This window comes from Dryobates pubescens, chromosome 4 (assembly GCF_014839835.1).
Source record: "Dryobates pubescens isolate bDryPub1 chromosome 4, bDryPub1.pri, whole genome shotgun sequence".
Lineage (NCBI taxonomy): Eukaryota > Metazoa > Chordata > Aves > Piciformes > Picidae > Dryobates > Dryobates pubescens.
In genome coordinates this window covers 20,140,439-20,163,268 of record NC_071615.1, presented here as the reverse complement: position 1 = coordinate 20,163,268, position 22,830 = coordinate 20,140,439, and the positions used below count along the sequence as shown (strand labels likewise).

Here is a 22,830-nt window from a genome sequence, read left to right as displayed (position 1 = left end):
GGCTGCCCAGGGAGGTGGTAGAAGCCCTATCCCTGGAAGGGAGCATTCCTGACCTCCCTGTATGCCTTCATTTCATCAGACAGAATTCAGATGATGCTTATGAGCTTTTCCAAAATGATCTGCATGAGGATCTAGAACATCTAAGAGGACACCTCACTCTTTCAGATTCAAGTCTTGAAATCCTGTAAAACTAGCCTTAGATGCTGGCAGTGTCTCACAGCTACCTAGAAAAACTTCTTCATGCATGTTGTGACTACACAGTGGATGATGTTTTAGCAAAGCAAAGGCTGCATTAAGTCCTCAAATGAATGGCAAAAACTAGACAAAAGGTTCTTCACTAGATTAAAATCTGTTCTTTCTGTTAGATCAGAAATTCTTTGCATTCAACAAGATTCATTCAGTAAAAATTCAATAAAGACTTTTCACTTACTGCTCAGAAAGATCAAGCCTGCCACTATTACCATATGATAAAATACAGAGGGAATTTATATCCTGGGCTTAATTTAGAACTCAAAATTCTTCTGAAGAGATTGCTGGTTTAATAATAGACTTCCTGTCACCCAAGATTAAACTGTTATCTACTTCAAATGTAATTTCTGCTTTGGCATCAACATTCCCTTCTACCAAAATCCTTGAGAGACCACATTCAAACTTCAAGAGCTGCCTTTTTGACAAAATCTGTACAGACCAGACAGGAACAGCTTCCAAATGCAGATGCAGCCCTAACCTGTTGTCACGAGCTGACAGTGTTCAACAGCTTTGAATGACATGACCAGCACTAATTGCTCCAGCTAGGCCTCCAAGAGCCCCTGGACTCAGAGCAATAAGGACCAATGAACCCTGCCTTGAGAAAATTCTCTGCAGTTTTCACTTCTAAATTGCAGGCATCAACCACAGTTGACTGCTGTTCCCACATATGCTCAAACAGTAAGGGGAAAAACTCCACACATTTCCCTACTGAAAAGTCATGCTCTGTAAGAAAAGAGATTAAATATTAATTCCTACTCTTCTTAGTCTATTTACCTCAGCCTCCCTTAGGATGAAAACTTACAAGTGCTTGGATTTTCCAGTGACAATCTTTTACAATTGTTACTACTGGACCAAAGAACAATAGCAAAGGCTAGAGAAATTTGTTGCTGGTTCTTACAGCCATACTGAATCCCTGACACAGTTCCCCTGCATTATTCATTAAGTTTACAACAGAAACAAAAGCAAACAACTGTCCATGGTGGCCTCTATGTACTTATATTTACACAATCAAAGGGCTTCAACAGAGGTCAGGACATTACATGGTAGTAAATCTGATTTTGCAGTCATGACTAGATTAAATTCTGTAGCCTTATACCTACTGTGTTAGGTCAACTGGTTTCCAAATACACTTTTTATCTCTGAAAACCATTCATTACCCTCCTAATTTTATCTGACAAGCTACACAAGAACATCATCATAATTAGATTTTCATTTATGATCTGTAACAACCTGAATAGCTTGTGTCATCAATACTTAACTTAGAGCTTACATGATACTGACAGTTTTACCTTGTAACTCATTTTCTCCCAAACTGATCAAATCCACCAATGGTAACATAAATGATTTGAGTTCCACTTCATGGCACTACTACCATAAACTGCAGCAACAACACAGGAAAAGCAAGCACCTAGAGCAAATGCAAAGATCTCTGGAGGGGGTGAAAAAGATAACATTATTATATCTGAGTGGGTGAAATGGAACAGAAGACTTTGAAACCTTTCTTCCCCCCATCTTTTTCACAATCCTGAGTTTCATCAGGAAACTTTCAGATATCAAAAAAAAGCCCCGAAGATGATCCAAGCTGATCCAAGCGCTGAAGGACCTCCGTTATAAGGTAGCTGGGGTTGTTCAGCCTGGAGAAGACTCAAGGGGGGTCCTTAATGCTGCCCTCCAATCCCCAAAGGGAGCCTACAGGAAGGCTGAAGTGGGACTTTGCATAAGCGTGTCTAGAAACAGGACAAGGGGGAATGGCTGAAGATGAGGGACGGTAGTTTTGGACTGGATTTTAGGAAGACGCTCTTCAGTACAAGGATGGTGAGACTCAAATAGGCTGCCCACAGAGGCTGTGGCTGCCTCCTCCCTGAACCAGAACAAGAGGACACAGTCTCAGGCTGCGCCAGGGGAGGTTCAGGCTGGATGTTAGGAAAAAGTTCTATACAGAGAGAGTGATTGCCCATTGGAATGGACTGCCCGGGGAAGTGGTGGGGTCGCCATCACTGGAGGTTTTCAGGAGGAGACTTGATGGGGTGCTTGGTGCCGTGGGTTAGTTGTTTAGGTGGGTTGGATTGGTTGATGGGTTGGACGCGATGATCTTGAAGGTCTCTTCCAACCTGGTTTATTCTATGTATGTATGTATTCTATGATCTGGTGTTGAGGGCCAGGATGGATGAGGCCTCGAGCAGCTGAGTCTAGTTAAGAGGTGTCCCTGGTCACAGTGGGGAGGTTGAAGTACATGATCTCCGAGATTCCTTCCACCCTGAGCCATTCAGGGATTCTGTGATATCACAGCCCCAAATAGAAAATTCATGCCTTAAGTTTTAACATACATTTTTTTCAAATGAGTTTTCTGCTTCCTGGCATTATCAGAGTAATCACTCAGCCAATACCTTAAGCCTTAGGTTTGTCTAGGAATTGGAGAGGCATTAAAAAAAAAAAAGAGTCTGTTATGGGTGGTACATCAGAAATATCATATGGTTTGAAACTGCTGTATTTATTGAACTGATTTTCCTCCATTAAACTACCCTGGTCACTTCTATCATCAGATAGCCACACAGGGCCTCTTCAATGAGAATATCACCCAATGAAAAAACTGTGAACATTTTCTGTTACTGCTCCTTTCTCTTCCATCAGCAGCTCTGAAAATGAGATATGGCAGGTAGTTCCACCAGGCAGCTGTGGCACAAGATGATCTGCTTGGCTGGCTCCAGGGATAGATCAGGAACAGCAGAGGCCAGCCCTCTCACAGCACAGCACCAGTGAGACAAGACTTAAGAAACTGTTGAACCTTTAACAACTTATTTTTCTCCTTTGAAGCCTTGGCAAGCGTGCTGTGACATTTTGTGCTTTATGGGAATGGCTCTCAGCAATGGGCTTGCTTCCCCTTGAATGGCACAACTGTTGCTCACAGCAATTACCATTTCCATTTTCATCCTTTTCAGGTGGCTCTATTGTTGAATCTCACAGGATGACACAGGATATTTTTTTCCTCAAAGAGTTCACTACTACCGTGCTATTTTGACATGATTCTCACTTATCTTTCATGATAGCAGCCTTCAGGTTTACCAGTGCGATGTTACACTCTGCCACCTGAGTGACTGATGTTTTGGGTCAAATAAACAACACTGTTAAAAAATATATTCTGAACTTCAAAACATCATAAAAAAGACTCCGTGCAGAGAGGTTGTGAGTCTCCTTCTCTGGATATTTTCAAAACCCAACTGGATGCATTCCTGCGGAGCTTGCTTTAGGAGATCCTGCTTTGGCAGGGGACGTTGGACTGGAGATCCCCTTCCACCCCCTAAGATTCTGTGATCTCTTCAGACTCAACCACCATCGACTTCTCACACAAGATGAGTTCAGAGGAGCACAGTGACACACAGCTACTATTTTTAGATGTTTGTAGAGACATCTCTGTGCTCAAGAGCTGAACAACTGCAGTACTAGCAGGGAGCTGAAAGAGGCTGAAGTCCTGCATGGCAGATGCTGTAAGGTTCACACCTGCTAACTGAGGGAGTTCCCTGTCACACCCAAATGATACAAAAGGAACGTCTGTAACTGCTCAGAAAGAATGACAGAAGTCTGTCTGCATTTATTTTCAGCATTTAAAAATAATTCCTTGCTTCAGCTGTACTGAAATGAGAGCACTTTGGTTCTCAACGCTGATGCTTTGAAATATCTTTGTCTGAAGAGCTCAGAATTTATTGCCATTTTTACCTATCAATTACTCTGAATGAGAATCCTGCTGGAGTGGCTAAAGTCCTTGAAACAAATTTCTCTACATTTTATACATACTATGTTCAAACTCCTCCTACAAGCATAACACAGGTGATGCAAGAATGATGAATTTCCTTGCCTTTGGATATGGCCTGGAGACAAATGGGGCTCAAAATCTGAAGGCACTACTAACAATGAAGGTGAGTTAATGTTTTCTGCATCAAATTTGTACAAACTACTTGGAGAACAAAGATAAATACAACAAGAAAAGAAACAAATGATAAAAAGACTGAACTGAAGGCAAAATAAAGTTTATACTTGTCAATTGTATTAAAAGTACAAGACTTTTGCTCATCAAGTGCTGTGATGCCCTTGGCTATTTATTATTTATATTCCACAAAATTAAGCAGTTTTGCACACACACCCCCCCCACCTACTTATCAAGCAGCCAGACTGGCTTTTGTAGTTCACCTTCTGCCTGCTTTGTCACTATGTCAATGCCTGTCAATGTGTCTTTTCAGTCAGCTGCCCTAATGCCTGTCTATACAAACAGGTGCTTGTCTTCCATAGTCCTACAGCACCTGCTTAAGAGCTGATGATCCCAGTGCTCAGAACCAGAAGTTCATTCTGTAGTGAACAACTCTTAACCCTTTTAACATGACAAGTGCAAAGTAATATGGAGCTTCTTATTTCCTGGCCACTAGAACTGCTCCACTTCTTGTAGATTTGCATCCTACCCCCATGATAATAAATTGCCATTCTTGTCACTGCCGATTCCCTTGTCCTCTTCCCAAAACACTGTTTTGTCCTATGCCACCCAGCTGGAAGCACAGGCTACAATGGAGGTTGCTGCCATGCACTGACAGACCCTGTGGGATCATTACATAGCTCATCTCCTTAGGCACTGGCCACAGTGTTGAACTCAGTGGTTACAAACCTAAAGCAGAAGAGAGGTAAACAGGAAGTGAATACAGAAAAGATGAGGAGGATATACAAATTAACAGATCTTTATGAGCCTGCTGGTAGACCTCAGGATACCATAAAAGTTTGATGCTTCCTAATTTAATAAATGCTGATCAAAGTAGAATTCACAGATGAGAAGGTTTCATGTCCATCAATAAGAGCTCTTCTAACACAGGATATAAACTCAGCCCAGTTAGCTCTGCTTTGACTGTGAAATCATTTTACGATAAAAGAAAGAAAACTGTTCAAGAATGATGCTCCTCTCACATTTACCCTCTTTAGCTCCTAGCTGAAGGTGAAATGACATCATCTGCCTTTTAACAATCTAATTTCCACAGGGATGGCCAAAGATACTGAATTGCAAACTTCATGGTTTTTAAAATTAAAACTTAAGGTAACAAAATGCCTTTCTTCCTGTAAACTTAATACTTCAATACTCACGTGTTGCACTGTTCCATTTGCTATGCATTGGCCAGGAACATCTAATTGCTAAGCCCACACTATCGCCTTGACCTAAGATATGGCACTAACCTGGGTGCCTCCCCTTTCCTCAGACATTGATTTCTATAGAATAATATTACATATACTTGCTATATTTGGAGCTGTATGCTCTCTCAACTTAAAACTGTCCAATTCTTTCAAAAGATGGGGAAAAGGAGGAAAGAAAGAGACTGGCAAACAGAAGCCAAGAGAGAGGGGAAGAGATTAAGTCTGACATTCTTAGAAGGCTATGCTAGAAATGACCACTATTTGTCTTGGCTTTTTAATCATCTCACCTTAACTATTCACAAGAGACCCAGTATTAATCCCAGTCTCCTAACTGAATTCCAGTTTCATTAATTAAATGCAATCACATTATTCCCCCTCTGATAGAGTGGAAATTATCACAAATGTTAACAGAGCAAATGTTTAATAGCTGATAACACAAGTAGAAGCCATTTGAAATTCTCTCTGTGACTTTAGCCACAGATGCTATTCTCCATTTCACCTTTAAACATTACAAGTGGTTATCATTAAATGTCTGATGTACTGTCACACAAAAGGACACAGTTCAGGGGAGAGAGAAATTAATGCCAGGCAATCCGACCTGCATGCAAGTTGCTGCAATGCACAACCCTATCCTTGTTATTAACATGAAATCACAGGAGTAGTAATGAAGCAAATACCATCATGCAAGAGTTCCTCGAGAAAGGGCAAGGTTCAACATGTAAGCTGCAACCCATTAAAAATAAGAAATAATAAATCTCTATCACCTAATGCAACTCCTTTGAGCAGGAGAGAGTTCTGAAGGCTAACAGGGACAAAAGGGAAGAGGGACAAGGGCCTCAATGATCTGTCAGCAAAAATACTGCTGAAGAAAGGCATTTAGAGAATTGGAAATAAAGTCTCACTGCTAATGTCTGGACCCTTGGAATAAAAAAACTTGGCAGAACTGACCCCTAACCTGGATTACTTATGTTTAGCAATTATTTAGGGGTTTTAATTTCTGAAGTTCCATAAATAGATGAATTAATTATCACAGTGTAATGGGGAAATAAGGGAGACTGATGACCCATAATACTGTCTTTAGCCTGCTTGGTTTTTAAGGCAGCAGAATAACTCATTTATGCTGGACATGTTCATTAACAGCATGGACGCAGAGTGGAAATGAGATGGAATAACATGCATCTTCAGCAGCCTGCAGATGATACTGCAATGAGACAAGCAGTTGATGTGGTAAAGGGCTGAGCTAACATTCAGAAGGAGCTCAAGAAGCTGAAGAGGGAAAAAAACCACACACAACTGAAAAATGGAATCCTTTTAAATTTTAATAAAGGCAAATAGGGAGTTCTGCAAATGGAAAGGAATAAATTCATGCAATAGTAGAAGCAGAAGCTGGAAAGACACACACCATGGGTTCTACTCTCCTGAATATCTCTGGACATGCTCCTGCCTGACAATGTCTGTCTTCTAGTTTGGAGGTCAAAACTAGACAGTGTTCTCTAGATGGAATCCCAGTTATTACTCCTTTGCCTTCATTGCAGCAAAAGCAGACTGCTGACTCATGCTCAGCTTCTCTGTTTGGAATCTCCTCTGCAGAAGGGAGCTCAGTTTCCATTTTACTAGACGACATTCCTCTTTACCACACACACAAAAAAATCATTCAGAAATGATGAGTTAATATTAAAGAGCAGCAGAGGAAGTGTAAGGTCTTTTCCTATAGTGAACACTTAATAGCTGGTAAAAAAGTAGGACAAAAAGCCCTCCAGTTTTTATGGAATAACTTTTCTCTCTTTTCCATGCAAAGAAAAATCTGACAGTCTTCATAAGATTCCTGCAACCCAAACTTGAGAAGTTATTTACTTGACAGGTAGGTCTTTAATCAATAAAGCACTGGCCAAACTTCCAGGTTTTCAGTACTCTGAAGATTCTCTAGTCAGGAAAGGTTAAGGGAATTTAGTCACATCTTCCTCAAGAGAAATTATTTTTTACTGCTGTGGTGTTTTTCCTAGTTGGGATGTTGAAATTAAGCAAGTCCAGGTTAGAGTTATCCAATCACTAACAGCCTGAAAATATTCCTGGAGTGATTTATGACATAGCATAGGGAAAAGACAAAAGATTTCAATAACATTTCTATCCAACACTCTTAATTTGGAAGCCAGTGTGATGGAAGAGTTGTGGGGGTTTTTTTTGAGCAGATAAGAAGTACAAGAACACTGATATGTCACCAGCAGCATAAAAAGCATGTCAGAGTCAGCTCTGCAATAAAGAGAGAAGGTACTTAGGGAACAGATGCAGTCTTGCCATGTTGTTAAGCAGTTTGGCACCTCATTTGCCATGCAAAAAGGCAGAGCACGTTGCTTCATCTCAGGCATAAGTAGTACCTGCTTACTGTTCTTGTGGGGCTTGAGCTAACTTCTCTGTATGTCATTGTGCAGTTCTAACAAGTCACCCTGCTGCAGCTAAGGGCAGTGCTAGCATTGTGCCCTTGTGCCCAAGAAGGCCAATGGCATGTGGGGTGCATTAAGAAAAGTGAGTCCAGCAAGTCGAGGGAGGTTCTCCTACTCTGCCCTGCTGAGACCACACTGTCTCCAGTCTTGGGCTCCCCAGTTCAAGAGACAGGGATCTGCTGGAGAGAGTCCAATGGAGACTATGAGGGTGATGAAGGGATTTGAACATCTCTGCTATGAAGAAAGACTGAGAGACCTGGGGTGCTTTAGTCTGGAGAAAAGAAGGCTGAGAGGAAATCTGATCAACATCTATACATATTTGAGGGGTGGGTGTCAAGATGAAGGTGCCAGGCACTGTTTGTTGGTGTCCAGTGATAGGACAAGGTGCAAGCTGGAACACAGGAGGTTCCACTTCAATGTGAGGGTTGATACAGTGAGGGTGATAGAGCACTGGAACAGGCTGCCCAGAGAGGTTGTGGAGTCGTCTTCATCAGAGACATTCAAAGCCTGCCTCTATGTATTCCTGTGTGACCTGCCCTAGGCGATCCTGCTCTGGCAGGGGTGTTGGGTTGGATGATCTCTGGAGATCCCTTCCAACCCCTGACATTCTGTGATTTGGATGTGTCCAAAGACAGGAGAAGCAGCACAGACACCTAAACTCAAGTAGTGGGGCAGGCAGTTGCTGAGAAATAGCTAAACAATCAGAATCCTATGAAGAATCCCTCTTCAATTCAGCCATATTTCTCTCTTTTTCCCCCCTGCCCCTACTCTCACTACTCCACTAACTTTAGAGTGGATCTGTTTGACACAGAAGAGAGGAGCATGCAGTTAGCTAAAATGTCAAGTTGCAGTTTGTCTCCTGAATGATAGCACTGCACATTCAACTTCTTCTGAAGAAAAAGGATCAAGAATTTACCTCTCTTACTTTCTGGGCAAGTGCTTTACCTGCTAAGGTAATTAAGAAAACAAGGGCATGACCACTACCTACAAACAATGACAGAGGTTTTGCCTGGTATGTGTTGAGGTTTTGGGATGGATATTTTTGGTTGGTTGGTTGATTGGTTGGGCTTGTTTGATTTTAAACCATTGCACCAATAATTATTCTCTGTCCCACCTATCTCCTTCTCTGATGTGACAACTAAAGCAACACAAAGTTTCCCCTTCATACCCCATTCAGTCTCCTCCTAGATACTTAAAAAAGGTTTTCTCTCTGCTTCACAAGAGCCATGGCTCTCTCTTCACTGTCTCTCCATGCAAATATATTCCCTTTGCTTCTGGAGTATGCTCTGCACTGCTATGCCTACAGTCTAGATCTGTGCTCTGTTCTGTAAAAGTAATACAAGTGGTGTAGATCTGAACTGCAGGATATTGCCTGCTAAGGCTAAACCAAAGCTCAGGCTATCCATGGATACATTTCTAAACAAGTTTTAAAATTGATATAGACTTCCAACAGCAGAAACTTTCTGTTCATTTTGTAAACCAGAAAGATTTTCTAACAAGGAGTTTCAGTAACAAAGCAGCGAAATGGAGACATAGAATACGTTGTGGACTACAAGTTCATTATCAGTGTGGGCTCCAGCCCCGTGGTCTGCATCACAAAGATATTGTACAGCACATCCTTTTACATGGCTGAGCAGTAAGCAGAGCAAAGTCTTGCAGAAGTTATCTCTGCCTGCAATCTGCACTGTTACAGCCAGAAATGGAGCCCCACTCTTTTCCAGAGGCCTTCTTTACAGCATAACCTAACTTTCAGTTAGTAATTCTTTTACATCTTCCTGAAAGAACACTTTCTACAAGTTAAATCTATAGTCAAATCACCAAGTGTGGCAGGAAATTTTCCACAAACCTTGAACAGAAAGTAGTAGAATGTAAATAAATTATTATTGGATGTAAAAGGGAAAATAATGATAAGGTCTAAATAATCACATTGGTCTGAAATCTCACATCAAGTTAGTTTGGTAAACTAACTTGCTCTCTTTTTGGCTTCTTTGCTCTAGCAGATACTAGCTTTTGGCTTTCTGCTGTCTTGCTGACCTTGGCTCGGTTGCAGCTAACTACTTTGTTGTGGCCAACTACTCTGTTGTTGCCAGCAGGTCAAGGGAGGTGATTCTCCCCCTCTACTCAGCTCTGGTAAGACCCCACCTGGAGAGGCATCCAGTTCTGGAGCCCCTATTACAAGAGGGATCTGGAGGTGCTGGAAGGTGTCCAGAAAAGGGCCATGAGGATGAGCAGAGGGCTGAAGCACCTCTCCTATGAGGACAGACTGAAGGAGTTGGGGCTGTTCAGTCTGGAGAAGAGAAGGCTCCAAGGTGACCTAATTGTGGCCTTCCAGTATCTTAAGGGGACCTACAAGAAGGCTGGGGAGGGACTTCTCAGGATCTCAGGTAGTGATAGGACTAGGGGGAATGGAATGAAGCTGGAGATGGGAAGATTCAGGCTGGATTTGAAAAGGAAGTTCTTCACCATGAGAGTGGTGAAGCCCTGGAGTGGGTTGTCCAGGGAGGTGGTTGAGGCCCCGTCCCTGGAGGTGTTTAAGCCCAGGCTGGATGAGGCTCTGGCCAGCCTGATCTAGTGTGGGGTGTCCCTGCTCATGGCAGGGGGGTTGGAACTAGATGATCCTTGTGGTCCCTTCCAACCCTGACTGATACTATGATACTATGACACTAATAAGCCCTCTCTCTGCCTTTCTTCTCTTTTCTCTTGTCCCATGTATAGAGGGACGGAAGACAGCAGGGAGGGGAAAGCTGTTGGTAACCCCATGGTTTTGTCTGGGGAGGTTCTTGTGTTGTTTATAAATTGTATATATGTGTAAGTATTGTGTATTTTGTACTTATTCACTGCATTCCATATTTCTAGATTGTAGTTTTGCTTGTAAATACAACTTCATTTGATTTCACATGAGCTGGTCTGGCAATTTCATGTTGGGGGGAATTTCAACCCACCACAGCAAGGAAGGTAGGTGAAGTACTGGGGAGTGCTGCTCAGTTACAACATGACCTCTCCAGATCATAAATGCATACAACTCTGGAGTTTCACACACTGTCAGGTGTTCCAACAGTGGGAAACAGCTGTAATAAGGAGAATAAAGACAAAGCTGACATACCTTCCTTAAAGAGCAGCATCATGTTTGTGCTTTTGTTAGCAACCACGTTGTTCAGTAAGGCGATTATGGTTTGTGTTGTGTTCCCAAGTACACTGCCTTGGTGCCCCTGAAAAATAACAAAGCAAGCAAGTTTTCCTTTTGCAAGGTTAGGAGACTGATTCCTTCCAAAAAAAGCACACAAGAAATACCCTCAATCCATTAAAGGGGTGATACTGCCCCTCCACTCTGCTCTGGTGAGACTCCACCTCCAATACTGCCTCCAGTTCTGGTGCCCCCAGCATAAGAAGGACACAGAGCTGTTGGAGTGAGTCCAAAGCAGGCCACAAAGATGATCCAAGGGCTGGAGCACCTCTGCTATGAAGAAAAGCTGAGGGAGCTGGGGTGGTTCAGCCTGGAAAAGACACTATGGGGACCTTAGAATTGCCTCCCAATCCCTGAAGGGAGCCTGCAGGAAGGCTGCAGAGGGACTTCTCATAAGGGTGTCTAGAGACAGGACAAGGGGGAATGGTATGAAGCTGAGAGAGAGCAGGGTTAGACTAGAGCTTAGGAAGAAGCTCTTCAGTATGAGGGTGGTGAGAGTCTGGAATAGGCTGCCCAGGGAGGTTGTGGTTGCCTCATCCCTGAGAGTGTTGAAGGCCAGGCTGGATGAGGCCTTGAGCAGCTGAGTCTAGTTGAGAGGTGTCCCTGCCCATGGTGGGGAGGCTAAAGGAGATGATCTCTGAGCCATTCTAGGATTCTGCAATACTCTTTTCAGACTGATAAGCCATGTTAAGTCACAAAAGCTGTTGGCTTTGTTTGTATACTTTCATAAGTGCAGAATTAATTTCACCTGCACATTAAAGACCTATTTCTGCACTGACTTGCATCACTTAAGATGCCTTTCTTGCGCTTGATGATTGCTTCAGTGATTTTTCACAATTTTCTGAGACCACAGTGATCAGAGGAAGGCGTCAAGGTCTATAAAGGAATCAATTTTCCTCTGTTATAGTGAATCCACTTGCACACTGAACCTGAAAAGGGTGGATAAGGAAGTGCAATCAAAGCATTAATTTATCCTCACTAGTGACAGCAGTAACTCAGGTAACTCTGGAGAACTATGTCTATGATAGCAACCCTTTGTATTTGCCAGGTTAGTAGCATTGAAATGAGACCATCTTGGCTTTTAAGGGAAAACAATCACAGTCTACAAACCCTCTACTGAAAGACTAGCACTTCAGCTTTCACTTCTATCAAGTGGAATGGAATAAACCTCATCATATGCTGAACAAACATTAACTAGAATGCAATCTCAGAATACATCTGGTTGGAAGAGACCTCCAAGCTCATCCAATCCAACCCAACCCTTGACCCAGCACCAAAGGGTCAACACTAAACCACATCCCTCAGTGCCAAGTCTACATGGTGCCTCAACACTCCCAGGAACAGCAACTCTGTCACTGCCCTGAGCAGACTGTTCCAATGTTTGAGAACCCTTCCAGTGCAGACATATTTCCTAGCATCAGCCTGAACCTCCCCTGGTGCAGCTTGGAGCCATTTCCTCTGCTCCTGTCACCACCAAGAAGAAGAGGTTGTCCTCTCATCACCCCAACCTCCCTTTAGGGAGTTGTAGAAAGCCATATGGTCTCCCCTCAGCCTCCTCTTCTCCAGACTGAATCACCCCAGCTCCCTCAGATGCTCCTCATAGGCCTTCACTAGCCTCATTGCCCTTCTCTGGACAGGCTCCAGCACCTCAATGTCCTTGCTACAAACAACAGGGTATCTTGAAGTAAGCAAGTGGTCTCCAAAATACTCTTACAAATGCACTACTATACTTTCAATGTATGTATCTTGGGTGATTTAGACAAGATGGTAGGTGTCAGGAAGTCATCACTGATTGCCATTAGACTTAATTTTAGAGGCTTATATAAAAATATTTAACTTCTTCATAACCCTATCGAGAAGCAAAAGCTGATCTAATTTGTGTGCACAGCACCACGGAGCGTGGACATTTAATGAACAGTGTGCTCGACAGCTTTAATAAAACATAGCATTTGCCAGCAGAGATAATTAGAATTGAAGCAGCAAAATTTTAGTGTTTGGCAACACAGATGAAACAACTTCATTAAAATGTACAGCCTCAGCGAATGAAAGGCAGGAAAGCACTGGACCCTGAAGAATCAGCCTCCTCAAAACTAATTGCTTCAGTGCTTAAAAAGGACAGCTATGAAATACCAAGGGCATAACAAGGAAATACTAGTATAAAAAAAAGCAAGCACAGAAGATAAATCAGGCTTTTCAAACAGGCCTGCTCTGTATTTAGGCCATTAAACTTTTCATTCTAATGCTGAAGGGTTGCACCGTAACAAAAGCAAGCAGCTGAAGCAGATTTTTTTAAGCCCCTTAGGTAAGAGGGTGGGAATTAGCAAAGTGGGAGCATCAATCTTGGTGAGATACTATGGCTGAAGCTACCATTTCTCTTCCTTTAAGTAGATTAGAATTTAGAACAGCATAAGCAAACTACAGTATTTTAATTACATTTTAGATGACAAAAGAGGTAGCAGTTGTGATAAGAAGTCAGCAGTTAGGGAGACTTCACATACAGGCCTCCTCATCACATCACTAAGAACCCAGAAGAAAACACACTATCACAGAATGTCAGAGATTGAAAGGGATTTCCAGAGATGCTCCAGTCCCACCTCCTGCCAGAGCAGAATCACCTAGGGCAGGTCGCACAGGAACACATAGAGGCAGGCTTTGAATGCCTCTGGTGAAGGACACTCCCCAACTTCTCTGGGCAGCCTGCTCCAGGGTTCCATCACCCTCTCCACACAGAAGCAACTTCTTGTGTTGAGGTGGAACCTCCTGTATTCCAGTTTATATCCATTGTTCCTTGTCCTGTCACTGGGCACCACCAAGAAGAGCCTAGCACTTTCATCCTGACACCCACCCCTCAGATATTGATCAGACTCCCTCTTGGCCTTCTCCTCTCCAGACTAAAACAGCCCCAGGTCTCTCAATCTCTTTTCACAGAAGACATGTTCCAGTCCCTTCATCACACTCAGAGCTGTCCATTGGATTCTCTCCAGCAGATCCCAGTCTCTCTTGCCCCAAACCTGGACTGCGTGGCTTTGTGCATATGAAACAGGGGGCACAAGAGTAGAACCCTTCTGTATGGAATGATAGTATAGGCATGGAACATTCCCAGCAGCTTATGTTGTTACTCCTCAATGACAAGAGGAAGTCCACTAAGAAACTAGTTCCATCCAGCTATGCAGATAGTTGATCTGCTCTTGAACATCTTGTGGCTTTTGATGCGTAAGAGCAGTTATGCATCAAGTGAAATCCGATAAAAATGGATTCTCTAACAGGAGGATAATACTGTTTTCCTCATTGATGCTCTAGGGCAGGAGTAATCACAGCCATGTTTCTTGCTGCTCTGCACAGTTCTAACAGAGCTAGCACTCCCCAGTATTTCCCTTTGGGTATGGTCAGACCATAAGGAGCAAGTACTGATCTGAGAAACAGTTTCTGGAGTAATTGTGCTTCTCAGGTGTAGCACAACAGAGATACAGCCAATCCACAGTTGAAGAACGAACACTTGCAAGTCAAACAGAAATTTCTGGTGGAATATCAAATAACTAGAAATGTGTAGTCTTAGTCCCCAGGTGCTTAGAAAAAGCTGATCATGCAGTGCTACAGGCTGGGGTCAGAGTGGCTGGAGAGCACCCAGGCAGAAAGGGACCTGGGGATACTGGTGAATAGTAGGCTGAATATGAGCCAGCAGTGTGCCCAGGTGGCCAAGAAGGCCAACAGCATCCTGGCCTGCATGAGGAATAGTGTGGCCAGCAGGAGCAGGGAAGTCATTCTGCCCCTGGACTCAGCACTGGTTAGGCCATGCCTTGAGTCTTGTGTCCAGTTCTGGGACCCTCAGTTTAGGAAAGATGTTGACTTGCTGGAACATGTCCAGAGAAGGGCAACAAAGCTGGGGAGGGGTCTGGAGCACAGCCCTGTGAGGAGAGGCTGAGGGAACTGGGGTTGCTTAGCCTGGAGAAGAGGAGGCTCAGGGGAGACCTTCGTGCTTTCTACAACTACCTGAAGAAATTCTTCATAGAAAGAGAGATTGGCCATTGGAATGTGCTGCCCAGGGAGGTGGTGAAGTCACCATCACTGGAGGTGTTTAGGAAGAGCCTGGATGAGGCACTTGGTGCCATGGTTTACTAGATTAGATGGTGTTGGGTGATAGGTTGGACTCAACGATCTCAAAGGGCTTTTCGAACCTGCTTAATTCTATTCTATCCTATCAAGGACAGGGACTAAGAAGTAATTCTGATGAAGGGAGAAAGGATACCATTAGTAAGTGCCTAGGATGTCAGGTACCAACAAACAAGTATTAGTCCTAGATTTTGTCCTCCCACCCAGGGGAGCAGGTGATGCAAAATTTCACAAGACAGTTTTTGAGAAGAACATCCATTTCTGAGAAGTATATCAATTTACAAGTCTGTTCCTTTTCTCTACCCAAGTTTGGATTTTCATAGACCCATAAATCTTTTTATTCTGGAACTCATCTGTCATATCCTTTTCATTTCTTCAAATCCCTTGTTATCTTGGAAAGAAGTGTGCAACTTCATCTGTATTGATGGTCAGAATCTCACAAGGCATGAGGAGGGAAGGTGACATTTACAACAAGCAGCACTAGAGAATGTTGCCTCTATTGAATGAAAAGATGAAATTTGTTACTTTTACAAAAGCAGCTGCTGTGAAGATGATACAAGTACTTATTTGTACAACAAACACTAAGAACTGAGACTATAAATAAGACCACAGTCTTTTCTCATTTAAATTCCCAAATCCCATGAAAATGGACACGTGAACAAGAACAGTATTTTAAACATAACCTATTAATAGACTTAATTAATTTTCCTCCTTGAAGAAAACAACTTCATACTGCTGCAGATGGATGTCCTAGCAAATTCACATCCCACTCAAGCTATTCCTATAGCAGCAAGCTACAGCTCCTTTCAGTTGATAGCAAGGTAGGATTGAGGGGAGTGCTAACAAACTTCCTCAAGGGCTGAGGAGTCATAGAGCCAGCACTGTTATCCCATGAAAGAGAAAGAAGCCCTTCCATGTTCCTGCCATGGGCTTAGATAAGCAATTATGCTCTAAGAAAACTGTATTCATCCTATGGCACTAGGCAGACAAGGCAAGAGAAATTACAAACTGATTGCTCTGTCTAGTAGCACACCGTGTTTATTAAGTATAAATGAACCACTCCTAAATCTCCTTACCCATCACCACAGTGGTGCTATACTCAAAAAAGATTAACTCAATTCAGATGTGCTCTAAAGAAATGTGAGGAGGTGTGGCTTTTTAAAAATGAATCTTAAAGCAAAAATTTTTAAAGACAAGGCAATCCATGGTTAGCCCAACACCTGAACTATAAACAAGGCCCTTCCTAATGACTAGCCTCCTCCCTTCCTTCTGACACTGCCCTCAGCACAAGGAGGACATCGACTTGATGGAGTGGGTCTAGAGGAGGGCCAGGAAAATGATCAGGGGGTTGGAGCACCTCTCCTACAAGGACAGGCTGAGGGAGCTGGGGGTGTTCAGCCTGGAAAAGAGAAGGCTCCAAGCAGACCTAATAGCAGTCTTCCAGTACCCAAAGGGGGCTACAGGAAGGCTGCAGAGGGACAGTTTGCAAAGGCCTGCAGTGAGAGGACAAGGGACAATGGCTTGAAATAAGAGACGAGCAGATTGGTGAGGAACAAGTTCTGCACCATGAAGGTGGTGAAATATTGCAACAGTTTGTCCAGGGAGGTAGCCGAGGCCCCAGTTCCTCATAGTCTCACCCCACCTCTTTCTTCCACGTAATTTCTCTTTAGGTGCCTGCATATTGATTCATGAAACGAACCTTAGAAATGCAGGTTTAAAAATTACTGCAGGTTACAAAAATAATTTTTAATTAATGACAGAGAGCTGTTCTAGTCATCAATATATGGTTGATTCTGAGCACAGTTCCCACTCAAATCTTCCTGCTTTTCATAGCTGCTATGGAAGGTATCATCTGGAAACACAGCAGCTACACCACAAAGACAGGGAAAACAGTGCCTTCTGCACCCAGAAGAGTGACTGTTTCCCCCCTCACGCAGTTGATTCCAGTAGTAAACAGAGTAAATTATTATATAAGAATTTATTGCTTTAAAAAAGAGAACAGGCTCCATTACATATGCACAAAGAGACACACACACACATTTTCTTCTAAATGAGTTAACTCTGACACACCAATTTCAAACTAAACTCTTCCAGAGACACTGAAAAGTGAATCACTTCAGACTCTTTGTTGTTTCAAAAGAGAGCTCAATTTTCTATTTTCTCAAATGTCCAAGACTTCAAGAAAAATATTCCCAGTGTATGCTGACACAGTCCCTGGGTTCTCACACTACCTCTAGCTGACAGTGGTTCACTCCCTCACATGCAGTGTAGAGGACTGAAGCTCTTTTATTTATCCTAATTTGGAGTGAAAGCCCAGACCAGATGCCTCCACTAGAGGGCAAATTTAATCTATGCCAACTGAAGCAACTTCATCAGGAGACGGTGAGAGATGCCAACAAACCATCTTGACTAGTAGCTGAAATCCTTATTCTGAGCTTCAGAAATCCAGCAGCAGCCATTCCCTCCCGGTGACTCTTCACATGCATGGCCCCTTCCCCATGTGCATTCCTGATTAATAGGCTACCAGCTGCCCTGAGGGCTGCCTTTCTCCTCTGCATCCTCTGCCACTTGAATTTCACCCTCAACACTAGAAGGCTTTCCCAGTGAAATGGGTATCCAAACTAGAACAGTATTGTAAAACACCAGAATAACCCAAATACTGCCTTCCCTCAAACAACACACTTGGTCCTGAAAACCATGAAGCCATGACCAGTGCCTGTTGGCAAACTACCAGCAAAGAGAAGTTTCATTCTCATCTAACCCGTAGTATGAAAAAAAGAGCTGGATACTTTTAGATCAAAGTGTCATTTCCATGCTGAAACAGGCATAAAATAACACAGAGAACTACATTTATTATCACTAGAGGCCAGACAAATTCTAGCCCATATGCAGTCACACAATCTATGTGCCATTTCATTGCAAAAGGAAAGAATAAAGTAAAATAAAACCATTCCCAAAAACAACCTTCCCTCAAATAATTGGGCCACTGGATAAAGCTAGCATAGAAACACATTCTCTGGGAACAGATTAAAAGATGAACTTTGCTAGAACACAGGGTCCCAGTAATAATTGAAGGGGTTAATTTTTTAGTTACTCATGACAAGCCATTTTACACTTAACTGCATTAGTATTTCACTTTATTACATTTAGCCTATCCTTCCTGAATAGTTATTCATACTGAAAAATGTGTACAATAGATGTGAGAGAGAAGAAAAGGATGAAAGAGAAAAACAGCTAAAATATACCTGAAAAGCTGGTAAGGGAAATTTCACAAAAGGCAGGGAGAGGAAAGCAGGGTATCATTAGCCATTTTCATAACCTAATGGAACATGCAAGTTTCAGTCTGTTACTAAGAGTGGATCCATGGCAAAGAGCCCAAATGAGGTCTGAGAAAGGATAATGCACCTTTAATGATTGAAATAGCAAGAAAATTAAATCTAATCATGTTTCATTAAACATACTCTAGCTCCCATTTTTACTGAATTATTTTATTATGATTTCCCAACTGTCTGTTGAAATAACCTTTTACAGCAATTTAATTCACCATCATAAACAAGTCTCATTTCTCACAATGAAGTCCCCTGGGATCAGTGAGAGGAGATGGATAATCTAAACCTTGCCAATCCTGCAGCCACCAAGGTAACCACTCAGTGAGACAAAGACACTTTTTTTTTGCTTTCCTATTTGTGGCTGAGATCATTAAGATATAATTAGAAATGTATTCATGAGTAATAGAGCGTCTGTTACGGAGATACCATTCGCCCAACGAGCATCTTCTGTGCCAGCCTTTAATAAGAAGGGCAGCAGGCATAATCCCCACTTCACTCTCTGGAGAGTTCTGCATTAAATGGACTGCATTAGACATCCCTCTCACTCCCCCCTTTTTAATGGAATCCTATTCAGGCATCCAGTGTTTTCTCAGGCTCCATTGTTACCATCAAAACTGCTGCTCTGTTTGCTTTCAGCAATGTGCTCCTGCAGTGCCATCCAGATGTGAGCCCTAAAGAGAGCTACGTGCAGGGAATTTAAATCCCACTCCAGAACTTGTTACAGGGCAAGCAAATGTAGGACTTCACAACAGAGAGTAACAAATGAATTGGACTGTTTGCAGGATAATCCTTGGCTCTCTGAAGCAATGAACAGAATTAACAACCCTTGTACACACCCTTTCTGCTTTAATGGAATAAAGGATGCACCAAGGAAAAAAAAGATACTTCACTCAGATAAGTAACTGAAAGAAATCTGCTTGTACATGATCTAATTTATTGCCAAATTCCCTATCAAATGACATTGCACAGCAAGAGAAAATGTAAACCTGCCCCACTGCCCACCTATCTGCCACAGGGATCAATTTGTGGCCATCAGAAACTGCAGAGTGAAAACTGTCGGCCACTGCTTTTAGTAGGCACCGTGTTTGAGTAGGTTGTTGTATTATTTGGTAGGCAGGGGTTTGAGAGGAGCCAGCTATATGAAAAACAAAGAAAAGAGTTCCAGGGCACAATTCTGCTTCCTGTACCTATACGAGCAGTAAAGAAATATTTGCTCAAAGCAAGCAAAGGGCAGAAATGAAACCTTCCCATACAACAGGGGACTCAAAAGACAAACCTAAGAGAAAAAAAGCCTGCCAAAATTTCAGCTGAGTCTTTGAGCTACTGCTGCAGTAGCAATTAGAAAGTCACAGTGGGTAGATTAAGACTGGATCATGGTAGGCTTATTTTTGCATATATTTGACTATAAATCTACTTCAGCAAAGCAATGAGTTTTAAGCTTGCCTATTAAAACATTTTAAAAATGAAATATATTTAGAAATTAAGGATATAAGACAACAAGTAAATTGCTACACTTAAAACCAGAAAGTTGAAAGCAGAGTATTAAGATTGAAATTGTTTTGCATTGTGGCAGACTGATATTCCAAAATCTAATTATCATCCTGCAATGTGAACTCTTCAGGAAGACATTAACATATGGAATGCATTATATGCAACTGAAACCAAAGCAGACGCATTTCTAGAGCTCAGATGCAGAATGGGGAACCTTCTGCCAGCCAGGAACCCTTCAACATTCTTTTACAAACTCTGTTGGGAAGCACACAGTAGCTGATTACCTTAGTCATCAGAATGCAGCTGGTCAATAAACCCATGGTCAACAACTGCCACATTCCTACACCAATGTTTACTTACTTAATGGTTTGACAGATCAGTGACAATGTCACAGCAAAAATCTGATCCTAAGATCAATAGCACCAGTTCTGAGAAGGATGCATCTTAGCCTCATTTCAGGATGTATTTGTCTTTATATGCTTTCCCCTTGCTTTGATATCTGCATTATTGGGCACTACAAACTGATTAGTTTTAAGCAGCCTGACAAACAAAGTCTAGGAGAAATCAGATTTTGTTTTCGTTTTGCTTCTACAGCAAAAATAAATAAATAATTAACTGTAGAATTTAGCCACCTTGGGCAAACTTTTCCTTTGCCTCGGATTCATTTCTATGTGACTGTGGCAAGGTCAGGATTTCTCCCTGGAACTCCAAATTCACAGCGAACATAATGCTGCACAAGACTTGTGAAGTCTCATATTAGGAAGAATCATCACCCTTTAGTCATGTGACCCAACATGAAGAAAACTCACAAGGTCACAAAGATATTTTGAATTCTAGCACAGCATCACACAGAATCACAATGGCTGGGAAAGACCTTCGGGATCATCAAATCCAACTACCATGACCACTAAACCATGTCCTGAAGAGCCACAACTACAGCTTCTTGAACACTTCCAGGGATGGTGACTTCACCACCTCCCTGGGTCAACCTGTTCCAGCCCCACTCCACTCTCTCAAGCACAGAAATTTTTCCTACTGTCCAACCTAAACCACCCCTGGCACAACCTAAATTAATTTCCTCTCATTCTATCTCTGATTATTTGGGAGAAGAGATCAGCACCAGCCTCACTCCCAACTCTCTTCAGGCAGTTGTAGAGAGCAGCAAGATCTCCTCTTCGCCTTCTCTTCTCCAGACTAAACAACACCAGGTCCCTCAGCCACTCCTCATATGATAAGCCCTCCAAACCCTTCACCAGCCTCATTGCTCTTCTCTATATATGTATGCTCATATATATATGCACAAATATTTATACACACACATATGACCATTACAACCTGACTATATGAGGAGAAGTAAATAAAATGGTCTCCAAGGTGTAGGCACACAAGACTGAGAATGAGTAAGATGCCTGAAGAAGAGGTGAGATTTACCAGTTATTGATAGAAGTGGAGGAGAACAGATGAGGAAAGACAAAGAATTCCACTTGTTTTGTTTTACTCATAGCAGAACCAACTACCAGTCCAGAAGATTAGCTACTTTTGGTGCATTAGTTAAATTAAAATGGAGGAGCAAGGCAGCAAATGCTAAGGAGCACTGGGAGCAAAGGGATGTGGCAGAAGTAATGTGCTTTCTCAAGATGATGGTACCAGTTAAATCTCTAATTAAAAGGGAGTGGACCTCAACCACCTACCAAATACTGTTTTTCAAATAAGTGTGAAAATTGTCCAATGATAACAACTGAGAAGAGCTTTAAGGTAATACAAATTCTGCAGGAATGTGTAATGTTAAAACACAGAGCTCTGAAACTTGCTCAGAGGTCGGGAGAAATCTGTGTAAATGGAGGGAGAAGAATGACATCTTCAGTTGCACCCGAAATGTAATGTAGATAAAGCAACGTATGCGGGTGGAAAGACTGTCTTCATATACAGACTAGTACAGAAAGGCTCCCAGTATTGAAAGCAGAACTTGACTCAGTTCAATCTAAGTCTACCAATCTCAACTTCAAAACACTAACAGCAGCTCTACAAGTGCCAGCCAAGCACACAGACCACTTGCCCCAGCCCATAGGAATTCACAGCCCACTCTGAGCCAGAAGATCATCTTTTGAACATAGTAACTCTCAGTGGTCCTCAAGAAAACCGACCCTAAGGCACAGAAGCTGAATGTACCCTACAGTAAGCAGTATCAACTTTTGTCAGTGTTTAAGATCCCAACAGCAAGTTTGCTTCAGTCTAATGCATTTCTTGTATTAGGAGACAGTGAAGAGCAATGCCGCGCCCTATACACCTTGTGTCAGTGACCTGTGGTTGTATACTATGTACATAGTTCACTCCTGTCATCACCTCCAGATGAAAACATTAAGAAGAATCATCTCTTCCACAGTGGCCATTCCAGCCCTTTGATCATTTGCATTCCTTCTCTCAGCACCTTTTGCAGTTCTGCTATAACCATTTAATGATTGGAAACCCAAAATCCACAACTGGTCGGTGTGGCACAGTGTTTTTTCTGCTTACCATTGTAACACATCCTCTTACAATCTGCAACAGTCACTGGGCTTTTCTGACCAGGACCAAGGATTAAGCAGGTGGGTTTAGTAGAATGTGATTTTATTTAAGCATGGTATCTCATTGCTGAGTGATAACGGCAATGTATCTTACATTGCTGCATATGTAGAGTCAGGACTGTTGCCATTGTGCAATGCCTCAGGACACACATACGCAGAGGTTTCAGGGCTGCTTTGAAAAGGAGTGCAAATTAAACTGAAAGTGAGTAGTACTAGGTGTCAAAAAAACTTGAGAGATTTTAATTATGTCAATATTCACAAGATCCCGAAGGTTATACAAAACTTCCATCAAAAAA

General features: G+C 42.4%; 1 protein-coding gene across 1 annotated transcript in view; it reads right to left on the bottom strand.

Moving 5' to 3' along the window:
- The window catches only part of ULK4 (unc-51 like kinase 4), a 149,035-nt gene that overhangs the window by 64,409 nt on the left and 61,796 nt on the right, over positions 1-22,830 (bottom strand). Inside the window, exon 31 of the mRNA XM_054160896.1 lies at positions 10,960-11,065. Within this exon, the coding sequence (XP_054016871.1) occupies positions 10,960-11,065 (106 nt within the window). The remainder of the gene's footprint in view (positions 1-10,959; positions 11,066-22,830) is intronic.